At 44.2% G+C, this 26,949-nt stretch overlaps 1 protein-coding gene across 3 annotated transcripts in view; it reads right to left on the minus strand.

The window, feature by feature from the left end:
* Positions 1 to 26,949, minus strand: part of LOC138580590 (protein-glutamine gamma-glutamyltransferase E-like) — a 551,664-nt gene that overhangs the window by 134,131 nt on the left and 390,584 nt on the right. For all 3 annotated transcript variants that reach the window (XM_069651249.1, XM_069651251.1, XM_069651250.1), the window contains 2 exons: positions 25,075 to 25,252; positions 9,136 to 9,271 (listed from right to left, as the gene is read on the minus strand). In XM_069651249.1, the coding sequence (XP_069507350.1) occupies positions 9,136 to 9,271; positions 25,075 to 25,252 (314 nt within the window). The remainder of the gene's footprint in view (positions 1 to 9,135; positions 9,272 to 25,074; positions 25,253 to 26,949) is intronic.

Genomic DNA, 26,949 nt, shown 5'->3' on the forward strand with positions numbered 1-26,949 from the left:
AAGGCTCTCACTTGGGTCTGTGTAGTGGGGGTAGGCCAGTCTTGTACTGCTTGTACTTTACTGGGTAGAGGCTGTATCCTCCCTCCACCTACTTCATGTCCAAGGTAAACCACTGAGCCTTGTCCAATCTGGCATTTACTGGCCTTTATGGTCAAGTGGGCTTTCTGAAGAGCCCGTAACACAATCCCAAGGTGTTTCACATGGTCTTCCCAGGTGGCACTGAAGACTGCTATATCATCCAGATATGCAAGACAGAATTCATCCAACCCATGATTCATAAGCCTCTGAAAAGTGGCAGGTGCGTTCATCAACCCAAAAGGCATTACCCTGAACTGGTAAAGACCTTCTGGAGTTGAGAACGCTGTCTTCTCCTTGGCATGTTCTGCAAGGACTATTTGCCAATAGCCTGCAGTGAGGTCAAACCTGCTGAGGTATTTGGAGGCACCCAAGGTATCCACCAGCTCATCTGTTTGAGGCAAGGGGTGTGCATCTGTCTTGGTAACAGCATTCAGAGCCCTGTAATCCACACAGAACCTCAATTCAGAAGTGCCTGCTTTTGGAACCAAAACCACCGGACTGGATCAAGGACTACTGGAGGGTTCAATCACCCCGAGATCTAACATTTTCTTGACCTCTGTCTTAATGTAAGACTGTACTTTGTCTGACATCCTGTATCGCCTACTTTTGGTAGGTAAACTGTCTCGTGTCTATGTTATGTTTGCCCCAAGGTGTCAAACCAGGGGACTGTGAAAACAAGGGGGAAAATTGCCTAAGCAAACTTTTCACCTCAGCCTGCTGATCAGAAATCAGGTGAGGGGCCACTTGGACACCCTCAAAGGAGCTATCTGAAGGACTGCTTTGGAACAGGTCAGGGAGAGGCTCAGACTCCTCTTCCTCAACATCTGAGGCCAATAGCAGTTCTGCGATTTCAACTCTTGGGATGAAAGCCTTCAGCCTATTTACATGGAACACTTTTGGGGCCTGTCCAGGCCTTCCAAGGTCCACTAAATTGTTGACCTCAACCAGGGGCTCCACCACTGTGTAAGGGCCTGACCACTTATCCTGTAAAGCTCTAGGCCTTATGGGATTAATGATCAGGACTTGCTGACCAGGTGTGAAGTTGATGAGGGAAGCTTTCTGGTCATACCAATGTTTCACCAGAGCCTGTCCTGCCTTCAACTTGTCACTAGCCAGACCCATCAGGAGTACCATCCTTTTTCTGAGCCCTAACACATAGTCTACTACATTGGTAGTAATAGGGGGAGTGGGCATCTCCCATCCCTCCTTGACTATGGCTAAGGGTCCCCACACAGGGTGACCAAACAGAAGTTCGAAGGGGCTGAAGCCAACACCCTCCTGTGGTACCTCTCGGTAGGCAAACAGTAAGCATGGTAAAAGAAGATCCCATTTTCTTCTCTGAGGCTCTTCCAGAGCCCCAATCATACTTTTTAAGGTCCGGTTAAACCGTTCCACCAGACCATTGGTATGCGGAAGAAAACTTGTAGGTGACCCCACATTCTTTCCACATAGCCTGCATATACTTCGACATAAAGTTGCTGCCTCTGTCAGACACAACTTCTTTAGGGAAGCCAACTCTAGTTAAGATGCCGAGTAAAGCTTTTGCGACTGACTTGGCAATCACAGTTTTTAATGGGATGGCCTCAGGATATCTGGTGGCATGGTCGACCAATACAAGGATAAACCTATTGCCTGAGGATGTTTGGGGGTCAAGGGGACCAACTATGTTGATCCCTACCCTCTCGAATGGTACTCCCACAACTGGGACTGGTACCAATGGAGCTTGGATTGTTGAACCACTCTTACCAGATAACTGGCAGGAGGCACAACTCCTGCAGTGACTTTCTACTTGCACCCCCATCTTGGTCCAGTAGAAGTGCATGGATAACTTTTGCTTGGTCCTCTTAATACCATGGTGACCAGCAAGGGGCACTTCATGTGCCAGCTGCAGGAGGAAGGGTCTTACAGCAAGGGGGACCACCAACCTCCTATGGTCTCCTTCTGTAGACTCTGTGGGCTCACTATACAGGAGTCCACTTTCCCAATAAATCTGATGCTTCCCAGGAGGTTCACCCTCAAGCTGGGAGCAGGCCTGTCTCCTTAGGCCTTCCAGAGATGGGCACTCACGTTGGCCTTTACTGAATTCTTCCCTTTCAGGACCACCTTCTACTAACAAATCGTTTAGTTCAGGATGGTCATTGGGGTCAAATACTTCAGGCATCACCACCTACTCGTCAGGTCCGGGTGATTGACCAACTACCTCCACCGCAGTGGTAGGTGAGTTAGCGGGAATATTCTCTTTCCCTCTTCTTGGTTTCTTGACTCCTTTAGCCTCGGGTTTCCCCTTTGGCTGGGGCGGAGCATTGGTCTTGGCCAGTGCTGCCCTCGTTTGAGACCTTGTGCAGGGTCTGTCAGCAGTATCTCCCACAAGCCCTAAAGCTCTGAGATCATTGCCCAATAAGACCTTTCCTGGAACACTCCTCTGAATGCTCACTGAAATCCTGACTGCTGTACCATAGATAGTAAGATTTACAGGTCTTACTGGGAACATGAGAGGTGGGCCGTCAGCCAACTTAGTGGGCATCAGAGTAGCTCTGGCAACTTCCTCTGGGTCTACCAAGGTAGAATCCACTACAGTTCGACTGCACCCACTATCCCTAAGAGCTGGAGTATCTACTCCATTGATCAGCACACTGTCTTTAAAGTAGTGCTTAGTGTTATCTGGAATCCTAGCATAAGCCTCTGCGACTTTAGGCTCCCAGGAACCCATGGAAACTAAAACTACCTCAGCTTCTATCTCACTGGGGAAGGAGTCGGAGGAGAAGGATGTTCTGGTAATCTCTTCTTCCTCGTAGGAGGAGAAGGCCAGATTAGCAGAGTGGACCCCCAAGGTTTTGACCTTACATCTGGGATCCCCCTTCACGTGGTCAGTTGCTCCATGAGCAAAACAAGATCCATTGGGTCCGTTTACATAGGGAGGCTTACCAGAGTTAACCATAGTTCTGTTTCGGAAGCTGACCTCCACTACCCTTTGAGTTCTCTTGTGTCTTACCCTTATTTTTCTTTTTGTGGCCCTTTTGGGAAGAAGGTTTATCAGATTCCCCACCCTCCTTATCTTTGGACTTTTACCAGGATGAGTCTTGTCCTTATGGGACACTCGATGCGACACCCATAAATCTGCTGCAATGGCAAGCTTCTTAGGATCTATCTCCTTTGAATCTGCCAAATGCTGCTTAAGCTCAGGGGAAGAAGATGCAAAAATATGTTCCAGCATGACAAGACTTATCATACCTTCAAAGGTAGAAACCTTATAACCTTCGACCCAGCCAGTCAAGTTTTTTAAGGATTCAGTTACATAAGATACCCAAGTACCACCTTCTTTTTTCTTATACTCTCTGAATCTTTTTAAGTATTGGGCAGGAGTCTTTCCAAACTTTAAAATGAGAGTTTGCTTCAACATTGCAAAATCTGCTCTCTCGGCCTTCGACATTTCCATAATGGCACTGCAGCCAGAATGGGGTAGTCTGCTAAGTAATCAGGCAATTTTATCAGCATTGTCAACTTGTTGAATTTCACATGCATACTCAAACGCATTCCGCCAGTCCATGATGTCATTCTTTTCCTCATACACACTGAGCAGATATTTTGGAAACCTTGGATGAGAGGAGGCCCCAGACCCATGTCTAGGACCCTTGGATCCATTGGCAACTTGAAGCTTGGCCAGTTCCAACTGGTGATCCCTGTCTTTCTGTTTCTGTTTTTCTGCCTGTTCTATCTTTAGCTTGGCCTTATTGAACTCAAGCTCTTCCTGGAGTTGGTCAATTTGAACTCAAGCTCCTTCTGCCTAAACAGCAGCTCTTGCTTCTTGAATTCAAGCATGGCTTCCCCATCAGAACTGGCAGAGGAAACATTGGACACTTCATCCTCCCTGTCCTCATGGTCGCTGTGGGCCAGTGCAGCGGCAGAACTGTCAGTTCTACCAGTGAGAGCAGCCCCACCTCCTTCTGCACTGTCCTCTGAAGCCATAGCACTAAGCTGAGCTTCTTGCCAGGCCATGATTCTTTGGATCATTTCCATTTTGGTGCCTTGAGAGGAGACACCTCTCTCAGCACACATCGTTTTCAATGTTTCGGATTTAGAAGCATTTAAAGTTAACAAGGTACTTGTTTCTATACTGTTAGATAGGACTATGGCCTTTAAAAAGTTATACTACGACAATTCACTATGTGTCCTGGTAGGAATAACTTGAAATGCCTTCGCTCATGCGCAACACTGGATTCCTTCAGTCCTATCCCACCGCTGCCACCAATTTGTTAAGATGGATTCCTGAACTCGGACCTGGAGGGGCAGAGGTTCAATAGGCCAGCCTAGTTTCTTGGAACAGGGTAACCTCTGGACAAGCCAGACCAACCAGGGTAGCGATGGCGGCGGTCAAGACTAAGTCTCAAGAGGGGTGAGGGTGACTGAAAGACCTCAATGAGCACACAAAGCAAGGACACTTACAAATTACTCCAAACAGGTGTTATATTAAAAATATAGACACATTTATTACAAGGCCTTTGTAACATCGACCATAGCAAAGAATCACAATAATACTAAAGTAAACCAACACATCACAATCAATACAATATATATACAAGACCGAGGGGTCTAAGGAGTTATGAGCACGGAATACGTAGACCACCTAGATGGGGAGGAAAAAAGGCAGTGCAAGTAATCATTAGACCCAGTTCGACATCAGGAATACACCTAACTAGGAGGAAGTCCGGGCCCTACGAAGAGAGGAGCCTTATGCTCAAAAGTACCTGCATGCGCTGGTGCCAATGGATAGAGTAGGGTCTCTTCAAGGGTCTCAGGCAGTTCAGGAAGGTGAATGACGCGATGCAGAACAAGTCCCCACTACTCAAGCAAGGCCTCCACTTGTGGGCAGAGGCAGGGTGAGAGTGCGGGATAGAGTCGCTATTTCGCAACAGTTGTAGAAAAGAAACGGGCTCCTGCGCAAAGGGCCACCGTTTGGGGTATGGACTACTCACCGGTCCTCGACGCAGGCAGAGCCAGACTTCTCCAGTTCAGTACACGTTGCTGGCAGGTTCAGCTGCGATGATCAGGACGTCTCGGCACCGTGTAGATTATGTGTATCAGGATGCAGGGTCGAGGGTGTCCCAAATGCAGCGAACGTGCACAGGTTGTTACCGCAGCAGGGCAACATGGCAACTGCGTTTACTCTGGTCCAGGCGCACTCGTCTCACTTCAGACCTGGGAATGCCAAGTGTACGAAATTCGGTGTGAGGGTGCCGAGGACGCAGAGCAAGCAGTAGACCAAGTTTCAAGGGCTTCCCCAAAAAGGCGGTGGTGACAGAGCAAAGCGTCCTGCGTAAGCTGGTCAGCCCACTGGTTGGCCCAGGGACACTTCCGAAGAGGCTTACTGGCAGGGTTTGATGAAGGTGCCAGGAATAGTTGATCCCACTATTCCAATGGGTCGAAGCGCCTTCGCAGACCTTCTAGGACGATCAGATGCAGAAGGGACTCGCAGGACGACAGCAGTTCAGGGTGCCAAACCTTCAGCGGGTCACCAGCGGTTCCTCGACTCAGCTTCTTGTTGCAGGATACTTGGCTCCTTATCCCTTGTTCGGTGTGAACTCAGGAAATCGACATGGTAGTGGTGTTTTCAGCCTCCTCTTATCCAAAGTTCCCTTCGCGCCAAAACGGAGAGGACCCAATGGGAGATCTGCTCACATACACTCACACCATACGTGGACCTATCACGGACCACGGTGGTCCCAGGTATTCAGGACACTCCAGACTCTCTGGCACCCAGGATGCGTATTGGGAACAGAAATCCCAGCCCACATCCTGGAGGCATACACACAAGGCATGCAGAAGCCCGCGAAAGCTTTGGGTGCTCGACCTGGGAAGGTGAAGGGGCAAGACGGTCAGAGGACAGGACAAAGAACCTCGTGGCATGGCCATTTTGGGCCAGGCCACTCATTTGTGCCAAATGCAGTAAGCGCGGATAACATGGTGAAAAAGGGTTCAAAACACAAGAGAAGCGATAGCTGCCACCAGTCCTGTCCGTGACACACCTGCACAGTGCATAATAAGTCCAGCGACAGTTTCTAGGGCCTTTGGAATGACTAGAGACCCAAGAGCGTGGTAAAGTAAGTTACAGTGCAGTCTTGCTTCATGTTGCACAAAAGCTGCAACATGAGGAAAGGACTAAGGGAAACAAAGTCTCCCAGTACTGACTGTCTTAAGGGCATGTCAGTTTCCCCATAAGAATTGAGCGAAAGCCCAGAGGAGTGCGGCGGAAGGCTGCGCTTCTCTGGCAAAGTCTAGATCAGGGTGTAAAACAGCAGCAAAAAGTTTGGGGGTGGCCACATGGAGGGAAAATTACATACAATATGAAATCTTTCCTAACAATTATGAGGAGTGCGGTAGGGGATTAACGGTGCCGTTAATCCCCTACTGCACCATTACGAGGTCCGCTCGTGGGACCCACCAAGGACGCCTGGTTTTACCAGACGTCCTTAGCGGGTCCTGCGAGCGGCCCAGCATGCTAACAACAGGCCCGTCATTAACGGGCCCGTTGTTAGCATGCTCCCCATTCCCATTGAGCCCCATGGGTTTCCTTAATGGGGAAATACCGGGCCCTCCAAGGTCGGAATGTCCCGGTATTTCCCCATTCAGGGAACCCGGACCTGGTACCCAGAATGGGGGTAGCCATGCGGCAAATAGTTTTGATGTATTTGCATGTTTGCGTGTGTTTAAGAAATTAGTGAGAGCTTTACAGGCAAGTTATTTTTCTTTTTGCAGAAAAGGGGCCTGTGATTATACAAAATGGTTGGTGACTTCCCCAAAATAATGTTCGAGGACCACCTCTGGAATTTGATTCTTAATTTATTATAAATTGAATTTCAAGCCCAAATACAGCCTGTTTCTTGTATCAGAATTTCGGGCTGTTAGATCAGGGATGTAGCCTAAACAAATCCAAACTTGTATTAATAGTATAGGCAAAAACATGGAAAGGCAAGCTCATTTTCAGTCTTTCATTTTTCCACTCTGTCTCATGGAAATGTAAACGCTGCCTGCCTAATACGCTTTCTAGGTGGCTTTTAATAGTGGGATTCCTCTAGAATCTGCCTGCCCATCATGCTGATGTACAACAAGGTGCACTCACAAGATGGAGGCGGTGAGCAGATCAAGGATATAATCTCTGATCTGTTCCCCTATGACTCTTCCATGAACTAAAACCCGGGGAGAGCATTGAAAGGAGGTGTGAAAGTATCATGCCTCATGTTCATGCTTCTCTTTAATGCTCCGCCTGATGCAAAACGAGACTGTAAACATGTTTACAATTTCATGTATTTATAGATTTTTTTGACCCAAACATTGCAAATGTAACAGCTTTTTGGCCTAATAAATGTAAAAAAATATATATGTAGCACCAGAAAGACGACTTTGTTGTTTGATGAAATGGATCTGATGGACTCTCTGATAGCAGCAAGAAAAGTGTCGAGGGGATGGGAATCTGGTTCCAAAGCTATGCCACTACCTCAGGGACATGGGATTCACTCGGACACTAGCCAAGGTGAGGACATGAATAGAAGGTGATGGTTAGCTGAACAATGGATTCCTGACTTCATTTCCATAGATATCTAAGGGGACATAGCTTAAAGGGATTCATAAAAGATGTAATGACTTTGAAAAAGATTCTGGTATTAAATAGAAGCCTGTGTAAGATGTCGGACAAGGGGAAATGGGGTCCCTTGTATCAGGCTCACAGTATAATGACAAGCACAGTGTTGGCTTGATCCAGTTGTTAGGCAGGCAGGAATACAGGGTGTTAATGTTCTTAAATGTATCATTAACCCGTCTTGCTACATATACTCATACCCAGGAGCCCGCAACACAACTCACCTTTGAACATACCAGCACACATAGCCCAATTCCTTCCACTCTCCACACATCAACACAACAGCAAAGTACCCCATTGTTCTGTAGATGACAAAGAACCAAGATACCGTGAAAATGGCTTAAGGATACTCCATGATACCCAATAGCATATTAGAACAGTAAAAAAAAAAAACATTTAGTGACTATGCTTACCTGAAAGGTCATACTTATCATTTAAGCAAGCACAGGTGGGGGGCACTAAGACACTATCACTAATATATCTGAATCTGCTGTAAGGCTAAGGTTGCATACTCACCATAAGGGCGCAGATCTGTAAAAAGAGAATAATGAGGGACTACACAGGGAAGCTTTGTGTACGTTTTCAGATGACCACCAAGGTATCAAGCACATAGGTCTAATGAGTACACTGCTTACTGTGAGAAAGGAAGCAGCCCAACCAGCCCAAAATTCTAATATGAATGTGCCTTAAGGCTGTTTTTATTGGCCATGACTGGGCATATTTACTTGAATCAGGATCCTGCTAGGAAGAACAGGTCCCTCAAATGAGAACACAGGTTCTTGATATAATAACGTTACCCCTAAATGGCTTTGATCCCTAATTGCTAGTTCTCTGCAGAACCAGGTATAGGCAGCCAGTCACCCTTCATTAAGCTTCGGCCCACAACTCAGACGAACCAAGATGGTCATTTGCCAGGGCTCTTGGGAATTGTATGCTTAGCTATCTAGGGGTTGACAGTTTGTCTAGCCGTGCTCTGGACCATTCAGTTAGATATCTCATAACAGATGTTGGTTTCCTGACTATTAGAGGATACTGACTCAACCTTGCAATAACAACTTTAGTCTAGCATGTTTTGGTGTCTTGTATTCGTTGACATATTGTGGGGAAAGCCTACACACCCATTCTTCTTGCTTAAAAGCTTAAATGACTTTGTCCCTCAGACGTCTCACTCACTTGAACCATCTTTATATTATAGGTGTCATGTTAAACTCCACTAATATGGGAAACAGATGGATTCACTTCTTATGGCTGATGCATACATTTTAGGAGGTTCTTTGCCATGCACTGTTACGACCTTTGACAAGATTAATTCCATCTGCTCTGCATTTCTACCTGTGTAAAGCACATGAGAAACTGCTTGCCTCTATAGGCATTTAGGTTACACTCCAGTAACATGTCATGGAGGAACAGATCTCAAGTCATACCATACACTGTCAGAAGTCTCCGCCACGAGTTGTCCAGAGGTGTCGAAATGTTGGTCAAGCCACAGATTTCGATTGGTGTCATGAGCGGAGAGAAAATTGGTGACTATGCGGGTTGGGATCCCCAAACACCTAAGAACTTAAAACAAAAATATGGAATTCAGGAAGTCTCATGGTGGTTTCCCATGATCATGGCATTATCATTAAAGATACAACATCACTTTATTAAAAGCTTATATTACTTGGGGTTCGCGGTAACAAATGACGAGGTACATCGTGTGTGCCATCCATGGATAGATTCCTTTCTTTCTTTAAATTAGTGTAGGCGTGGGCGGACCCACGCAGGCGCTTCCCCATCCAATTGGATGATGTGCACCTATCCACCATTCAGCATTCAACCCACGTAAAACTCACAATTCCTCCCACAGCCCTGTCTGCCTCACAAAATCCAACAACACACTACTCCTCCTCCTGATAGTCAAGTGTCAGTGGGAATTCCAGCACCCTACACTGGAATAGTTGCATTTTCTATTTATTTAAATACATATACCCACATTGGGCTGTGTATATAACATTTATCACATTGACATTTTATACATACATATTCAATTTACAACTAAGAAGAATCATAAAAACAGATTAAAAACCATAACGTCTTAAAAAGGAGGTATCATACTAAACGAAATGTTCATACATATATCAATTAAGAAATGTCCATAATCTCTTTAAAAAGGCGCATAACATCATAAATAAGATTGATATCATTTCCACACATCAGTCCGGACCACATTTATGTTGGAGATGAGAAATCACTGTTGTTTGAGTATGCTCGCATAGCTCTTGTTGGCAAGATTACCAAACTCTCACTGCTACATAAAACATGTTCTACAGTTTCGAAGACATTACTGCCACAGAGGCGACAGGTAGGCTCTTCACGTTTAAGATGTTTTTGTGCTCCTATAATTTCCGCTATTTCAGCTTGATTGAACTTACACAACAAATAATTCCTCATACTTTCACTATTTATGTATGCATCAACATAAGTACCACAATTTGATCTCTCTAGCCAATAAGTCATATAAGTACTACTAATGGATAGGGATGCTAAGTGTACCATGTCTCTCGCACGATAATTATTATCTATCATGTTTCTTTGGCCTAAAGACATTGGCCCTCATTACAACACCGGTGGTAACCAATGGCGCTATTAGTACCATGGTTGCTGCCGGTATTGTAACGAGTCCGCCATGGTGCAATGGGGAATTACCACCCCATTCCAAGGTTGGCGGGCAGAAATTCCCCATTGCACCATTGGCCCTTCCCCATTCCCATTTTGCCCCATAGGGCTCAATGGGACTGGGGAAGGTGGTAATTACGGTACCGCAAATTGCGGTACCGTAATTACCTTCAAGGTCCCTTTGCGGGTCCCTACTTTAACGGCTGGTCCAGACCAGCCGTTAAGGTCGGGACACGCAATGGGACCTCGTAATTAGGCGCTAAGGGGTTAACGGCGCTGCAGCCTTTTACGGCGCCATTAACCCCTTAGCGCCAGGGTCATAATGACCCCCATTGTATTTTTTAATAGACACATTTCCAGTGACCCATTTCTTGTGTATCTCATAAAGCAAACCCAGAATCCCTGTCTGGGCAGAGATAGACATTTTCTTAAAAGAATCCATTTCACATTCATGATTGTCATGTTGTTTAAACATAGTAATTTCTCAAACATTGTGGACAAATTGTATTAAAAAACTCCAGAGATTTTCATAAGGGACATTTCTTATAGGAGAAATTCAATGGGTAGCGATGGAGACATTCGAAAAAGCAATCTCAGAATTTTTGCTTCCAGTTTACCTAAATCGTACATGAATTTGTGCCCCGATACTTCCGTACCATATAACATACAAGACGCTATTTTAGAGGAATAAAGCAACAGTATCGTCTTGATTGAGATACCACTTTGGCGACCAATAAACATGCTCACTGTGTGTGCTATTGACGTACATTTGCTCTCTGTAGCTTGCATTTGTTCTTTCTAGCATAACTTTTCATCTATTATAACTCCCAAAAAACAGTTGCTCGTTACTTGTTCAACAACTTTCTTATCTATTGCTCATGTTGCCTTAGATTTTTTCTGCAACATTTCTTTAGGCAAAAAAGCTACAATTTTATTTTTTTCTATGTTACTGCACAGCCCATTCAACTTCGAGTAATCAGACAAAGTGTCCAACAAAACCTGTAATCCCTTAAGTATATAGTCGACTATGAGCAAGTCATCTGCGTAACCTAGCCAACTATATTTCAAAGTCCCAAACTTGATTGGGCATACATTGGAACAGTTGAAAGTTGTCACTAAATTGACTAGGTATAAGTTGAAAAGTGTTGCTGCTAGTAGGCATGCCTGTTTACTCCTCGAACTGTATTAAAGGGATCAGAAAGATGACCATGGTTATCAGTCCGCACTCTTACCCTAGTGTCAGTATACTAGAGCTGAATCATTTTTAACAGGCCACGAGGAACATTCCATGCCACAAGTTTGTTGCTCAATCTGTTCCTCATTACCGTGTCAAATACCGCACTAAAATCCACAAAGGCAGCATACACTGGAAGATGGCGGCAATTCTATGCGTATTCTATTGTGGAGGTTAAACATATTAGATTATGACTTGTGTTGAAGTTTCTTCTAAAACCTGTTTGGTTTATGGGAAGAGTATAATTAATATCAATCCACTCATTAAGTTCTTTGAGAAAGACACGGGCGAACAATTTTGCATAGTTGTATTTTACATTTGTAGTATTCAAGGAAACATGTTCCATAGCTGCTCCTTAATGACACTTGTGCAACTGTAGAATGTGTAACAAAATGTAATATGCCACTAAAATAACCGTAGTACTGTAGTTTGTATAAGAAGTCATAAGTGGTTGTCGCTGGGTCTGTTTTGTCTCTATGGATGAAGCCACTACTCCACTTATTGCCACCTTCAGTAGTGATCAACATCTTATCTGAAATTTTAGAAGGAGGTTCAGTTGCACCAGCCTCTGTATATTAACCTACTCAATTTCATGAGAAATATAACAAGGTGGCAGATATATACCGGTGCATGTGCATCATTTAATCAAATTCACAGAGCTTACACCAAAAGCCCTTGATATCACAGGGGAGAGCTCTGCTGAATGCTCAAGTTGCCTCTTCAAAGTACCAATAATATGCTCAGAGAAGGTCTTGCAACCCAATGCCTGGATGATGCCGTAATACCCCATAATCTGCTTAGTGGGTGCTAGTAGAACTGTTAGGGTGCAGCCATTGTATGCCTAGTTACTGCCATCATATACAAGGTATCCTGTCAATAGGAACTGGTACCTCATCATATGACATTTGTCGGCTTAGTATGTCTGAGTGCCGGTAATATATGGATGCTGGCATCATATTTCTAGATTTTATCATTATTTACAAGAAATATATTCAGTGTGTAGGTGCCCATATTTTGTTGTAATTTAATGAATGTATATTACTTGTAATTACTTTGAAGTTGTGTAGGTATTTGTGGATTAAGGGAGAAAAGGGGGGTGGGGATGGGGTTTGGTTGGGGTGGTAGTAAAGGGGAAGAGGGTGCATGGGGAACCCCCCAAAAACAAATGAAGTATAATTCCAAGAAATATACACTTAGTAAATTACAAAGAAGCGCTTTTTTTCTGTTGAAATGACATAAAACTGCTTTTATGCCAAGAGTGTATTATGTTTGGATGTTGCCAGTAAAATAATGTTGTCATCATATGTCTGAGTGTTGAACTTGTGTACCCACAAGACGGGGTAGAAATACTCTATGATAGATGGGGATGCAGAATATACTCAAACATCAAAAATCTCAGGAAGTTGTCGAAGTAAACTGTTTTAATCTCAATTATCTAAAACAGGGAGCGCAACAAACATGCTAGATCCTCTTATTCAATGCATTTCTTAAAGAACTTAGCTTATATAATAAAATCTCGTCATCATTGATGTCAACCTACATGGCATACTACAAAAACCTGCTTGGGAAAGTGATAGGCTTAACGAGAACATCTAGGTATACGTTCCATACTGGTTAGGGAGAGTGATTGGACCTCTAACATCAGGTGGGTAACTAAGCCCTTCCGTAGTGCAGGTCACTACGCACATCATCAAATACACAACGTCCCATTGTTTATACAAACTATAGGGATCTTTACAACATGGCCCTCTACTTTTGGCTGGCACCCTTGTACCCCTCTATAATATTCCACCTATGCCAACGGCACACAGGATAACCATAGCTTCCCACCTCATTAGCCTTCCATCTGTCATCACTCTTGCCATATGCCAGTCAATTAGCCCTTTGAAGATTGGCCTTGTAAATGTTCTCTGAACCTGAGAAGAAAAGGGAGTATAGGCATACTCTGTCCGTTAGTTTCAATTTAGCTCATCCCCATGTCTATTTCCATCAAACCACGTGACTGGAGACCATGTTTCAGAGAATTTTGCTGCATTAAACTCTATTAAATGAAGAACCTCTGACGTCTTTAATGTTCTTGTACCTCACCTCAATCAGGAGTTTGCTCCCTTCACATGGTTCTGCAACTTCTGCAAGAACATCCAGGCTCGGAATGACCTTGAGTTTCTGGTGCTGGGCCAAACATGCCTTTCTTCAATTCATTTTCGTTATTAGCTTATTTGTATAACTGTGCCACACTAAAAACCTTTCTGTTCTCCTAGGCACAACTCTACTAAAAGTGCGTCGTGGAATATCTGCAGTCCATACATTCCTATGCATTTACATTGGCGCATCGCCGCAATCTAATTCACTACGTAGCCAGCCTCAAGAATACTTTGGGCCTCATTACGACCCAGGCGGTAAGTTACCGCCTGGGTCGTACCCTTACCACCATGGTGTAAACTATGTTTACACCATGGTGGATGGCGGATTTACCGCCCCATTCCAAGGTGAGTGGGGCGGTAAATCCCCATTTCCCATTTTACCCTTCCCCATTCCCATTTTTGCCCCATAGGGCATAATGGGAGTGGGGAAGGCGCTAATTACGCCACCGTAAATTACGGTGGCGTAATTAGCGCCATGGTCCCTTAGCGCCATGGATTTTAACGCCTGCAAAAAGCAGGCGTTAATATCACCATGGCGCTAACGGACCTTGTAATCAGGCGTTAAGGGTCGGCGCCATTTACGGCGCCGTTAACCCCTTAACGCCTGATTCGTAATGAGGCCCTTTGTCTGTTTGCGGTACTGCAACTGTACAATTGTAAAATGACTTAACATCTTCTTTATCTCTGTAGCATGAGCATCTTCATCTCGAGCCCGAAATGTTGCTCATCTTTGACACCTTCTCCTTTGATTCTATAGAATGCTTACACTCTTCAATCTTTGTATAGGTGTGTCAGCTCTGCCTCCATATGATGCTACCAGTCTGCTCCCTCGCTTTTTTCCCTCACTTTCTTTGGATTTCATTCAAATGGCCATCATATATTCGAGAGTGCATGTATGGCTTTCTAAATGGGAATCTTGCATCCATGATCCTGTGTGGTATAGGTAGTTTCACTGTCACTGCACGTGTCTCACACTCTGGCTCCCAACATATAGGCAACATGGGGGAGGAGCTTTGGGTGGGGTAATTAGCTCCACCTCTACAGTGTTATGATATGATATGATTTGGTATTTATAAAGCTCCTTTACACAAGTGTTTCTAGGCACCACTAGACAAGACAAGGAGGGGAGATAGATATATGACAAGACAAACAATCTTACTAGGCCTTGTGACATTCAGATCGTGCAATGAAAAGTGCCGGGAAGGGGAACGGGGAGGTGTAGTCAGGGCAGCAGGGTTCTGAGTAAGTGCGAGGACGGCAGAGGACTACACGGTGACTGGTCAAGGGGGGTTGGGGTGTGGTTCCCTGTGTGACTCTGAGGGCAACAATGCCACCAGTCAGGACTAGCAGACAGGTGGATTAGCAGGGATCTGCTCATGTATTGGTGCTTCATTCATATGCCTATGGTCTAATGTATGCATCAGAGAAGCACACACACACACACACACACAAACAAGTAAGAACGCACAGCTGCAATATGACATGTGTGTTAAAAAATGCTAATGGATATTTCAGATTTTAGGATTGATTAAAACTATGAAAATGCAGCCAGTTGAATTGAATCCAAAACGTATTTTCAGTGTGTGCTTACCATTTACTGCAAACGCTGACCTTGAGATAATCATGTATATATGACAGTGCAACTTTAAATCTACTAATCAAATAAAACAACGTTGTCAAAAACGTTGGCAAAAAAAAAAAAAAAAGTAGGAGCAACCACATTTGCCCACACTTTATAAGATTTAAATAATAAAGTCATATGAAGAAACACCTAAGAAAATCACTTGTTGTACTTCCACTAAAACACTTTGAATCAGTCTCACCAATTGATTAATTTAATAGAGAACCACATAGTCAGAAGCTGCTAATTCTGACGTTTAGGTACATATAGAAATCTCAGCTAAAACACACTAAGTGACCTTGCTTGGGTGGTGATTGGTTGCAAATTATGCGTTTGAAAACCGACATCATACTGCAGCAGCATCAAATCACACAATTACTGGAGTATTGCAAGCTGCCTGAAGGTCGGTCATTTTTACCACTTGCTGGCAAACTATAGTTTGGGCGTCATATTCTTTAAGGTGCAAATGACATGCAGATGACAGCCAAGGCGTCCACTTATCTGCACTGCAGTAACCTTTGTGCAGTGTGTACTTACTTGTTATACCAACTGCAACACATATCTTCAGATCAGGGTGGTCCCTGGTTTACATGCATTATTTTCAGTTTGTAATTTAATAAAACAAAATTTTAGGCTTTATTTGGTTCTACAATAAAGAAAAACCTTTTGCCATAATGTGTTCCTTAAAATTATGACCTCATGTTAAACCCAGCAAAAGAAGAAACAAGTCTGCTTATTAAACCTTTTTTCCCTTTTTCTATTCTCTTCATCATTCCCTCTCTTGTCCTCTTCTGGTTAGCCAGACTTGATTGTAGAGAAGATTTCAATCAGCAGTTTCACAAATGCCAAAATGAGTGAAATACGGTTACCCCTTAACAACCACCAATCTTCTGCTGTCCTTCCGGCGTAATTCTTGGTGAATTCTGCCATGAGTTGGAATCGCTTTTTGTCCATTATCGGACATAATAATACTAAGTACTTTAGTGACACGACAGTGCCCCCTCATTGGCATAGTGTGCAGTTTGCATTAGAAGTGTAGTTGGACCTAACGCTGAGTATCTCCGTGGTCAGCAGTAGGTTCAATCTGAATCTCAAGTAGTAGTCCCTAAAGACCAATTTGGAAATGACTCAAGATATTTTGGGAGCGTGTTTAACTTCTTTGCCTCAGAGAATGGTTTAGCATACATTTTCAGACCCTGTCTCTCTTCTTGAGTTGAGATCCAGTCATTGGAGTACAATTTCTGTTTGACCTTATCAGGATTCTCCTTTAGGGTTTGGTCAGTTTCTACGATGATGGCTTGACAAATCGATTTCCAGTCAGAAAGAATCACTTCGTTGTGTTGAGTAAACGCTTCTTTTAATACTGAAAAACCTCCACTCGCTGGTGCTAACAGGCATTTCCTATAAAGTGCTAACGATTTCCAAGTATCAGTGGTCTTCATAGCTGTCAGACCCAGCTCCATTGGATTGGTGTGCCTAATGGGACTCTCAAAACTCTTTTCCAGAAAATCCCTTCAATGACAGACCAATTGTCTGTGCGAAATGAGAATACCGTTTCTGCACCATATGTGAAAATAGGGAGGGCTTTCAACTGATAGAAATCGATGAGGTCTCAGTGTGAACCCACAGTATCTTTACATCAGCAACAGTCCCTGAATGGCTAGATTTATAGCTTTAGATTTTAAGCTATCTGGCCTTGGGCTGTCAATTTTGCTCGTATTTAAACATACCCCTAGGTATGTAAATGCTGATATTTGTGGAATTTATTTTTCTCCTAGTCTCCATGTGTTGGATTTTTCCAAGTTACTCCTGCTTGTTTTCCAAAGGCAATAATCCTTGAGTTCAACGGATTCATTTTGAACCCATTTAGCGCTACATGATTCTGGAAAGCCTCCAATTTTCGTTGCATCCCTACTGGAGTCTGATCCAGTAGAACCACTTCGTCCGCGGAGAGCAAACAACCTATTTTAATACCTCTGATGATTGGCGTAAAGCATCTGGTGTTATTGAATGCTGTTTCGATGTCTGAAATAAACAGGTCAAATAGGTCAGGCTCCAAGGGACAGCATTGCTTTAGCCCTTTATTTGTTCTAATTTCCCTTGACAGCAGACCAAATCTGTCCATTCTTATCCGTATAGATGTACCAGAGTACAGATCTTGGATGGGCTCTAGGATGAAGGCTGGACAGAACCACTGCTTCATTTTTTACCAAAGCCTGGGCCGGTTTACTGTGTCAAAGGCTTCGGTGAGAGCAATGAAAGTCATGTAGACTTTCTTCCCTTTATTGCGCTCTGCTTGTGCCTTGAAGATGTTAATGAAGAAGATGTTTAAGGAAGTTCCAACTCCCTTAATGAACCCATTTTGCCAGATGTCTCTATGATTAGTTTCACTGCTCCACTTTCCCAGTGACTTCAGAACAAAAGAATTAAACACCTTGCCCACACCATCCAACAGTGCTATGGGCCGGTAGTTGTTTGGGTTCAGTCTTGAGCCCTTTTGAAGATCAGGATTATTACTGTGGTCTGCCATGAAGCTGCAACTTCTTTTTTGCATGTAATATGAGCAAATATGGTCATTAAGATCTTAAGATCTTAGACTATTGAGCCGCGTCTTCCTTCAACATTATGTTTGTCAACCCATCCGGCCGCGGCGCTCTAGACCTGTTCAGCCTGTCTATCGTTTCTTTAATTGCCCAGTAGTTGATGTTTGGGTAGATCCAGGCACTTTTCGTAGTTGTTAGCGATATTACTTCCGGAGACTCACGGTCAAAAAATTTAGCAAAGTGGGATAACCAACATTCTGCTGTGATAGGATTAGACACCAGTAGCTCCTGAGGTGCGTCTAAATTGTTAATGATGGACCATTTTTCGATCTGATTTTGTGTAGCATGGATTTTGCATCTTGCCGGAGGGTCGTTCTTTTGTCATGTTTTCACCAGCTTCTGTACTGTTGCTTTATTTTATTGATTTGGATTCATCTTTGTGACTGTGTTTCATGTTTTAATGCCTGTATCTGTGCACCCATTCTTTTCTTTTGTTCCCACATGGCCGGGTCAAAGGTGTGTCAATGGACAAATCCCAGCTTGTTTTTATTCCCACTTTTGATTTCAAATGCTTTTTAAAAAAACGTGTAATCCGCTGTTCCCGATGTTCTATTTTGGGCTTTTATTCATGTAGCCGTTTTGAGCTTGTCTGCTAGTTTTGATAATTTGATAAATGTGCAACTCCTACTTAAAAGATTGTGATTGCTTTGAGGTTTCACTTCCACGCTCATTGTAATAGGGTACCTTGTGATGTTCTGGGATACACAGATGTAGTCTATTACCTGGCACCCCTTCTTTCCTCTCTACGTTAAAGTGCCAGGCATGGTTCCGGTACTGTTGTCTGTCAGGATTTGTATGTTCCTTGATGTGGCAGCTCTTCTCCATAGTATACCTCTTTTCCTTGCAGTTGTTGTTTTGACGGGATCCTCATCAGTGTTGCAGCCCTTGTTGTTGCAGCCGTGACAGTTCAAATCTCCACAGGGGATGAAGTGGGGATCCTTCCACTTTTCCCTCCGGGTGTCCACCCACTGCATGACCTGATCTGGTAGGTCTTCTAGTTCTTGGTTTACAGGGTTCCAATATAGGTTTGTAATGACAATTGTCAATGGCTCTATATAAGGCCTTACCGTCATTCTACCAACCACCGATTGAATATGGTGGTTAGGGTTGCTAATTTCCAAGATCTCAAAACGTGTGGTATTCTTGATGGCTATCAGTAGGCCAGAAATGGGTCTGCCTCTCTGACCTTTGAATGCTGGATTGAGGTGGACGGTGTATCCCTCTATAAGTGGCGGGTCTCACAACCAAGTCTCTTGAAGACAAATGATGTCATATTTTGTCTTTAATAAGTCTTCTCTAAGAAATAGGTGAGCAAACCACTGTGTATTCTAACTTGCCATAGTTAGAGGGATGTTGATGTGTAGTTGTTTACACTATGGCTTATTCATTTTTGTGGCTAATAGCCCTGCAAGCCATTTCCAATGTTGTTCAAAGCCCTCGTCCACAGGGTTTGGTTTTGTCACCACTTTAGAGCGGACTTGGGGCAGCTCTCTCTCCCCTCTTGGGTGAGCTGCTCTCTCTCTAGAGTGAACTCGCTCTTTGTTATAAACAATGCGCCGTCTCCCACCCATGATCTTTTAGAGTCCTCTGTGGTCTTGCTACTTCCCGGATGTTTAGCACCACTTTTTTGTGGTCAATTAGGTCAAAGCCCATAGGTCTCAATCTCTGTACTTCTTCAAGTAGTAGGTGCTTGATGAGTGAGCTGGATAGGTGAATAATCACTCTGTCCGTTCTATCCTCTTCCGGGAATTCGATAGTAACTAGGTCATCAGACGTTAGCAACCTGAGGGCATGGAGGTGATGGAACAGCCTGATTAGGTTTCCTCTATTCAAGCTTAGCCCATCGTCTGATGTAATCACTCTTTCCAAGCTGACCAATAGGGCTGGCTTATCTTCAACTTCCGATATACCATTTGGGACCCTTTCCTGGTGAACAACAGAGGGCTGCACGGTTGTCACGTTACTTGCTGTAGGCACCTCTTTCCGTCTCACAATGCTCAGTGGTGATATCACATAACTGTCATGTTTGGGAGGACTAGCTGTCTCTCCATGTTCGTGCCCGTTCATCAGTGACCAGTTCCTGATTTGATTTATATTTGTTTGAGTGACCGGGCTTCCGTTTTCTGGTCCCCTGTTAATCGGTGATCTCGTTTTAGTGTTGCTTCTCCTTGTATTGAAGGAGGCTCTGTTCTCTTGGGATTCTTGTGTGATGGTCATAAGCCTCAGTTTTAGTTTTTCCTGTGGCTGCTACTATCTGGACCACAGTTGGTCTATTTCGATGATTGGCTCCATTGTACCTCCTGTGTTCTACGTTCTAGCGCCAAAGTGCTTAGGTGGTTGGTCTTTGTATATTCGATTTAGGAATGCTGGTCCTACTGGTTGCTTCGTCCAACGAGAGTTCTGGATCGCACGATTGTCTTCCTCGCAATCCGAAGTTGCAGGACCACAAGTGGACTCCTCATTTCCCAAATAAGCATCGTCGGAGTGATCCGATGCCGTTATTGTGTATGTTGACAGGTTCATTAAGTCTGCTGTCGTTATCACTTCTGACTGTGAAGCCATAGCGGGCTCCTGGGTAATGACAGAGCTCTCTGTTGGTTTTGTCATCCTTGGTGTCAACATTGGGTCCCTTACTACCTTTGTGAGCTGATTTGGTTTCAGGAGTGTGATGTTTCTAATAAAGATTTTGGTTCCATTCAGTCTCTGTCTAATAGGAAGAGGTAGTTTTAGTCTTCTTTACTTGGGTTCATTTAACCTCTGCTACTTTTTTCTTGAGGGTCCGTGTTTTCTCATTGGCTCTCTCATTATTTGATGGTAACAGTGGAGTCCGAGTATTGTTCTTAGTTGTTTTTAAGAATATGGCACACATCTGCTTTTCTAGGTCATTTGTGTTTTTCTCTGATTGTACCTTCATAACCGAACCGGACAATTGTCCGTTGGTGGTTACCTTTTCGTTTGTCTTTTCGCCGGGTCCTTTTCAGTAACGAGATTCTCCCTTGCGGGACATCTCGAGTCGTCCTCTACACCCGTTGCAGGGGGGGGGGGGGAATGAGTTGCTGTACCAACTGACACCGGGCGTGATTGTATTTCGAGCCCATGCCTGTTTGGTTCCCCTATGTTAAAGGGGTCTCCCAAGTCCAAATGTATCTGTTCCTGGTCTATGGGATCAGTTTGTGATGCTGTTGATAGCGGAGCTTTGAAAGATGATATTGTTTGTTGATTAAATTCTGCTGCGTCAAATGCTCTGGACTGTCGACGCACTTGTTTTTCTTTTATAATTGCGTCCAATATCGTGTGTAATAGCGAGGACACCCATGCTGTGCTGGTGTCCAAATCTTGTTGTATTCTTAACAAAACCTTTGAGATAGATCATCTTTGAGTGCAACATAGCAAGAATTGTGGTATGATCTTTTATCTGTTCTGCCATTTGTTTGTAAAGTTTAATGAAAACAACTAATATATTGGTTAGTGTCGATATCACAAAAAAGTCCAGATCTTTTAAGGAGCCGTCTAAAGGCCCTTCTTTCGAACCTTCAGGATTTGTGTTAAGTGTCTGTGTCTCTTTGGAATTTTGTTGGTCTTGGTTGAAAGGTGGAGGTTCAAAGAGAAGAAGGTCCAGATTGTGGGTACTTGAACCGAGAAAGATGATCCTCCTAGTGACATTGAGTGGGGGAACCACCAAGAGGCATGTAGAGCCAGATCTGAGGATTCTGTTGGGTTGACAGAGAGAGAGTTGGTTTTGGAGGAATCCAGGGCCTTTCTTGTGGCGGGCACGGTGGGTGATGGACATGGCTTTGAAAGTGTCCCTTTCGCTGATTGGGAGCCAGTGGAGCACCCTGAGTGCAGGGGTTATGTATTCTCTTAGAGAAAGGGCAAGGAGGAGGCTTGCTGCAGAGTTTTGCATCTTTAGGAGCTTTCTGAGCTGGGAGGTAGGGGTGCTTAAGTGGAGGGAGTTGGCATAATCTAGCTGAGAGAGGAGGAGGGGCAGGATTGCAGAGATTATGTGGGGGTATGACAGGCAGGGGAAGATTTGCCTGAGAATTTAGAGGTGATAGTGACAAGATCTGGAGACGGTGTTGATGTGGCGAGAGAGAGTAAGCTGGGGGTGCATCCCAGGTTCTTTACTGAGGTGGATGCTGTGGGAGGGGGGTTCGGGAGTGGGTTGGGGGAAGAGTGCTATTTTGCTGCAAATCAGGATTTCACGTTTGCCTGGATTAATGAGGAGGTGGGTGGACGTCCTCCAGTGGTTGATAACCGAGAGGCAGTAGGCAAGTTCTGGGTGCAGAGAGGCCGGGGAGTTTGAATTCTCCACAATGATCCGAGTGTCGTCGGCCTAGTTGTAGCAAGTAAGGTTGTGGGAGTGGATGAGTGTGGAGAGGGGGCTTCGGTTGAGGGGAAGCGGAAGTGGGAGAGACCTAATCCCTAGTGGACCCCATGAGAGATAGATTCCTATGGGGTGGAGTCCGTCTATGCGGGTGGCGTGGTCGATTGTGTCGAAAGCAGCCGAGAGGTTGATTTTGTCTAAAGCTGCCGAGAGGTCAAGGAGGATGAGGGCAGCACATCCTTCTGAGGCTGCTGTTCTTTTCACGTCATCCCAAATGAAAAAAAAGGAAGGATTCGGTTCATTGGAGCAGTCTGAAGCCAGATTGGGCAGGGTTGAGGCGGCTGTGGGATTCTGTGTAAAGTGAAAGTTGGGAGTATGCTGTGTGATCTAAGAGTTTGGCAATGAAGAAGTTTTTGGAGATTGGGTGGTAGTCAGATGGGAGGAGGGGTGTCAAGGATTGGTTTCTTGAGTAAAGGTTTGACATGAGAGGTATTGAAAGCTACTGGGAAAATGCCAGATGATAGAGAAAAGTTAATTATTGATCTAGAGATTCTGCCTGTGCAAGTGGAGGAGAGGAGGTTTTTTAGGCTCGAAAGGGGGCAGAGCTCTCCAGGGGATCCTGAGGGGCACTGCTTGAGAGTAGCTGCAGAAATTCTGGATGGGAGATGGAGGAAAAGGAGGGATGAGGGGATGTAGGAGGGGCAGGACAGGAGGGGTGGGAGAGGAGAGGGAGAGGTTGAGCGGGGAATGTTGCTAATCTAGTGCTGATGGAGAGGTTGCTTATGATGGCGATGTTGTAAAGGTGTAACACAAAAGTAGATGTCCCCACCAGGAATTATTTGTTATAAAGGTGGTCTCACAGGGCATCGCAGAGTGATTGGGAGTGAGGGGTGGATGGGGAAGAGCAGGGAGGGGCCTTGAATTCCACAATGATCTTGTGGGGTGCCCTGCTGGGGTTGAGGACGTTGGATATTCGGGAACCATAGAAAGATCTGTTGGCTTGCCTTACTTCGGCCCTGTAGACCCTGATCTGCCTGGATAGGTTGACTTTGTTAAGGGGGGACGGATCAACCTGCCATTTACATTCCAGGTGGTGTTTGGGGGATTTGAGGGAGGGTGCTAACCACTTTGGAGAAGGGCCTTCTCCATGGGAGGGGGATCTGAAAGGGGTGAGGGGGGAGAGGGCAACAGTGTAGGAAAGGAAAGGAATGTATGTATGTAAAGTTGCCAATGCCATATCTAATCACCTGATATGATGACCACATCTTCTCTGCTTACTTTGTTATTTGAATACCTGTGACTAGTTTAAAGCCTCAAACTGTGTCTTTGTTTCATGATTCCCAGTTAGCAGTGGTTATAAAGGTTGGCATATGCAGAGAAAAAAGATAGACAATGCATTTAACCCATGCTTGTTAGGCCCTGTCAGCATGCTATGAGTCGGCCATTATTGATGTCCAGTTTCCAAACTTTCAGTCCTTCCTCTTGTCCAAGAGCAACTAGAAAGTCATTCTCATTCCGAGTTTGGCGCTAACCAATGGCGCTATTAGCGCCTTGGTCGGCGCCGGACCCGTACCGGCACCGCCCTGGTGGAATGGGAAATTACCGCCCTATTCCGAGTTGACCAGGGCGGTAATTTCCCATTCCACAGGGCTCTTCCCCATTCCCAAATGAGCCCCCATAGGGCTCAATGGGAATGGGGAAATTGCAAATAACGGTGACCGTACTTTACGGTCACCGTTATTGGCTTAAAAGCCCCTTTGCGCCCTCGTTCCTAACGCCTGCTAAAAGCAGGCGTTAAGGACGAGGGCGCAAAGGGAACTCGGAATGTGGCGGTAAGGGATTAGCGGCACCGGTCTCGTTAACGGTGACCGGTATCCCTTACCGCCATACTCGGAATGAGGCCCATTTTGTTTCAAGCAGCAAAATTGCCTTTATGCTCCAAGGGGAGGCACTTCATGCAATTATCAGAGCAGCTGTAAAGAGTTGGAAACATGTCTGACGCAGCAGCAGAATACCAGAGTAATAGAGAGGAGAATGTGTGTTCAGTGTTTAACAACATTTTGATTTAGTGGATCAATAGAGTAGTTTTGGTCAACACGTATCATGTACATTATTGCAAAACATAATTAATGTTTTATATGTAGCACTAAACAAATACATGTAAAGTTTCTATGCAAAACGCTGTTCGTCACTGAAAAACATAGCAATCAATCTATGTTGTTCCATTGTTTTTCCTCGCACACCCATTCCAACCTGAAGCTACGCCACCAGTTCTCAGACCCACCAAAGGCCCCTTTCTGTGATTAGTTTATTCAATGCATTAACTCAGAACTATAAGAGCCATCATATTGAATCTGTTAATTCAAAGTTATCACAGAATACATCGGCTATGTATCTATTTTCGTAACACAGCAACTGTTCAGCAGCTGCTATTACACTGATTCTACAGACTGAAAATGGCTTAAAATTCATGTATTTTGTAGTCTATAACCACATCAATAACCACTGTGTTTACCGTGAGAAAACACGACTTTGTGAATCATGGAAAATTAGGACTTTTGCAGGATATGGCATCATTTAGGTCAAATGTCTCTATTAATAACAGTTTGCAGTTATAGATTTATATTTAATGCATTTATCCAGCGGGCCTTGATCCCCAAGTAATGAAACAGTCGACTGGTAATATCAAAAACCTTACAGACCCATATAGTATTGTTCTAACCTCTGCCTACTTGATGACCGAAAAAGTATATAGTTAAGAAATTAAATTGTACTATACCTGTACAGGTCACTCCTCCAAAGACCCAGCATTGCCCATACTTGACCGGCTTGTATCCCCCTCGCTTCCACCTCTTCAGGATATCAACACTTCCAATCCACTCCATGGGGTCCACACCCCCTATATAGGATCCTTTCCACCTCCCCATCACAACCCCATCATCCTCGAAATGGTTGACCTATGTGAGGAGATGACAACATGTTTATTTTGGTACAAAAAATGTAGGAAGAAGAAAGTAACACAATAAGTCATGCCCTGTACCAAAGCCTACTTTCCAGTACATGTTATGTAGTCCCATCCAAATCTTTTCCCAGTGAACTGGATGGCTGCAAGGAGCTCTGCTCCCTTGGCTGGAGACAGGTTGTGATCCGCCCCACAAGCATATGCCCAACAACTGATAATTAGAGGGGCAATCTTACAACCGCCTGTTGTGTCACCTTTGGCAGCTGCCTAGTCTTTCCAAGTAAACGTATTGTATTTGTCATGAACTGCCCAGAAATCACCCACTGCCCCCATGAGCAAAAATTCAAATAAAGAATGTGGTGTCAAATTGTTGAGGTCCCAGTGCAGCACCAAGTGGGCTCTCCAACACACTGACCCCTAAGGCTATAGTTCTCAGGACATCTGGGTGACGCAGAACAGGAGGTAAAGACCATCTGCAAGCCTAATTGTTTGGAAAACAGCTCAGCTGCAAAGGACCCTACTCGCTCATTAGAGGGTGTGTGATAACATGCACATGTATTTCCCTTCTCAAACGGTTTGAAAAGAACATAGTGTTAGTGAACTTGTATAAACCACATTTGGAGCAAGTAGAGAGAAAGAACATGAGCAAAGTGAAATATAGTATAGTTTCCATTAGAGCTGGCCTAGTTCAAGTTAAGCGTAACGGAAGCATGCTTATCATTCGGGGGATTGTAACTGCAAGTGTGAGCATGGTCTGGAAGATGGTATTGATGATATTGACTTGGATGGATACCTAGTATATAACCATCCTGGAATACATGATAACATACAAGAAGAGCCTAGTTTTCAGATGGCACCAGGACAATCTAGATGTACTAGGATAATACACATGCAATATTGGGAGTTGGAAAACATATGGGCCTCATTCCGAGGTTGGTGGTAATTTGGTGGCAAAACAAGTGGTGGTAGGGCTGTGTTAATACCCATTGGGGATTTTGATGGAATTATCATTAGCTGTAAGTCTGGCATGGCAATTCTGCTGATTGTTTGCATTAAAGTGGAGGATTTACTGCAGTAATTGTCTTGCTGCAAAAAATGTGGTAGTAATCGAATTACCACCAGTTTTTTTCCTGCACCACCTGAAGTGTAAAAAGGCCCAATATCTTTATAACAGTGAACATATGTGATGAGATCAAATCTTTTAGTAAACAGAAAGTGCTCATAATCCCAAGTTTGCACATTTATAATGAATATGGGTTCTAAAAAAATGAATTTGTCTGCAACTAATCCTCACGCGATCCTTACGAACAATGGTAAACATGTAAAATGATTAAAAAACAATCCAGGTTCCTCAAAATTATGCTCCTTGTGCTAAATGTATAGGTACTCACACATGATATTATTCACTGAATTACCTTTTCACTGTAGGGCTGCAATGGGTCTGCAGTGCTCCCACCTGAATTCAAGAATGCACAACATACCAAAAACCCTATTGTGCCAAAATAAATTCTACATTAGACCATAACAATAAGTACCAGAACAATGTCTTATAAGAACATTGTTGAATTAGGAATATAGCACACGCTGGAGTTATTTGTTAACATTTGTTCTGGGGAAACATGGAGGCATTGTTTCATTTGGCGGACATTTGCTGATGGAGGTGGCCTTTGTTATAGTTTGTCATAAAGAAGG

The sequence above is a fragment of the Ambystoma mexicanum genome, chromosome 3p, assembly GCF_040938575.1.
Source record: "Ambystoma mexicanum isolate Mex_15411 chromosome 3p, UKY_AmexF1_1, whole genome shotgun sequence".
NCBI lineage: Eukaryota > Metazoa > Chordata > Amphibia > Caudata > Ambystomatidae > Ambystoma > Ambystoma mexicanum.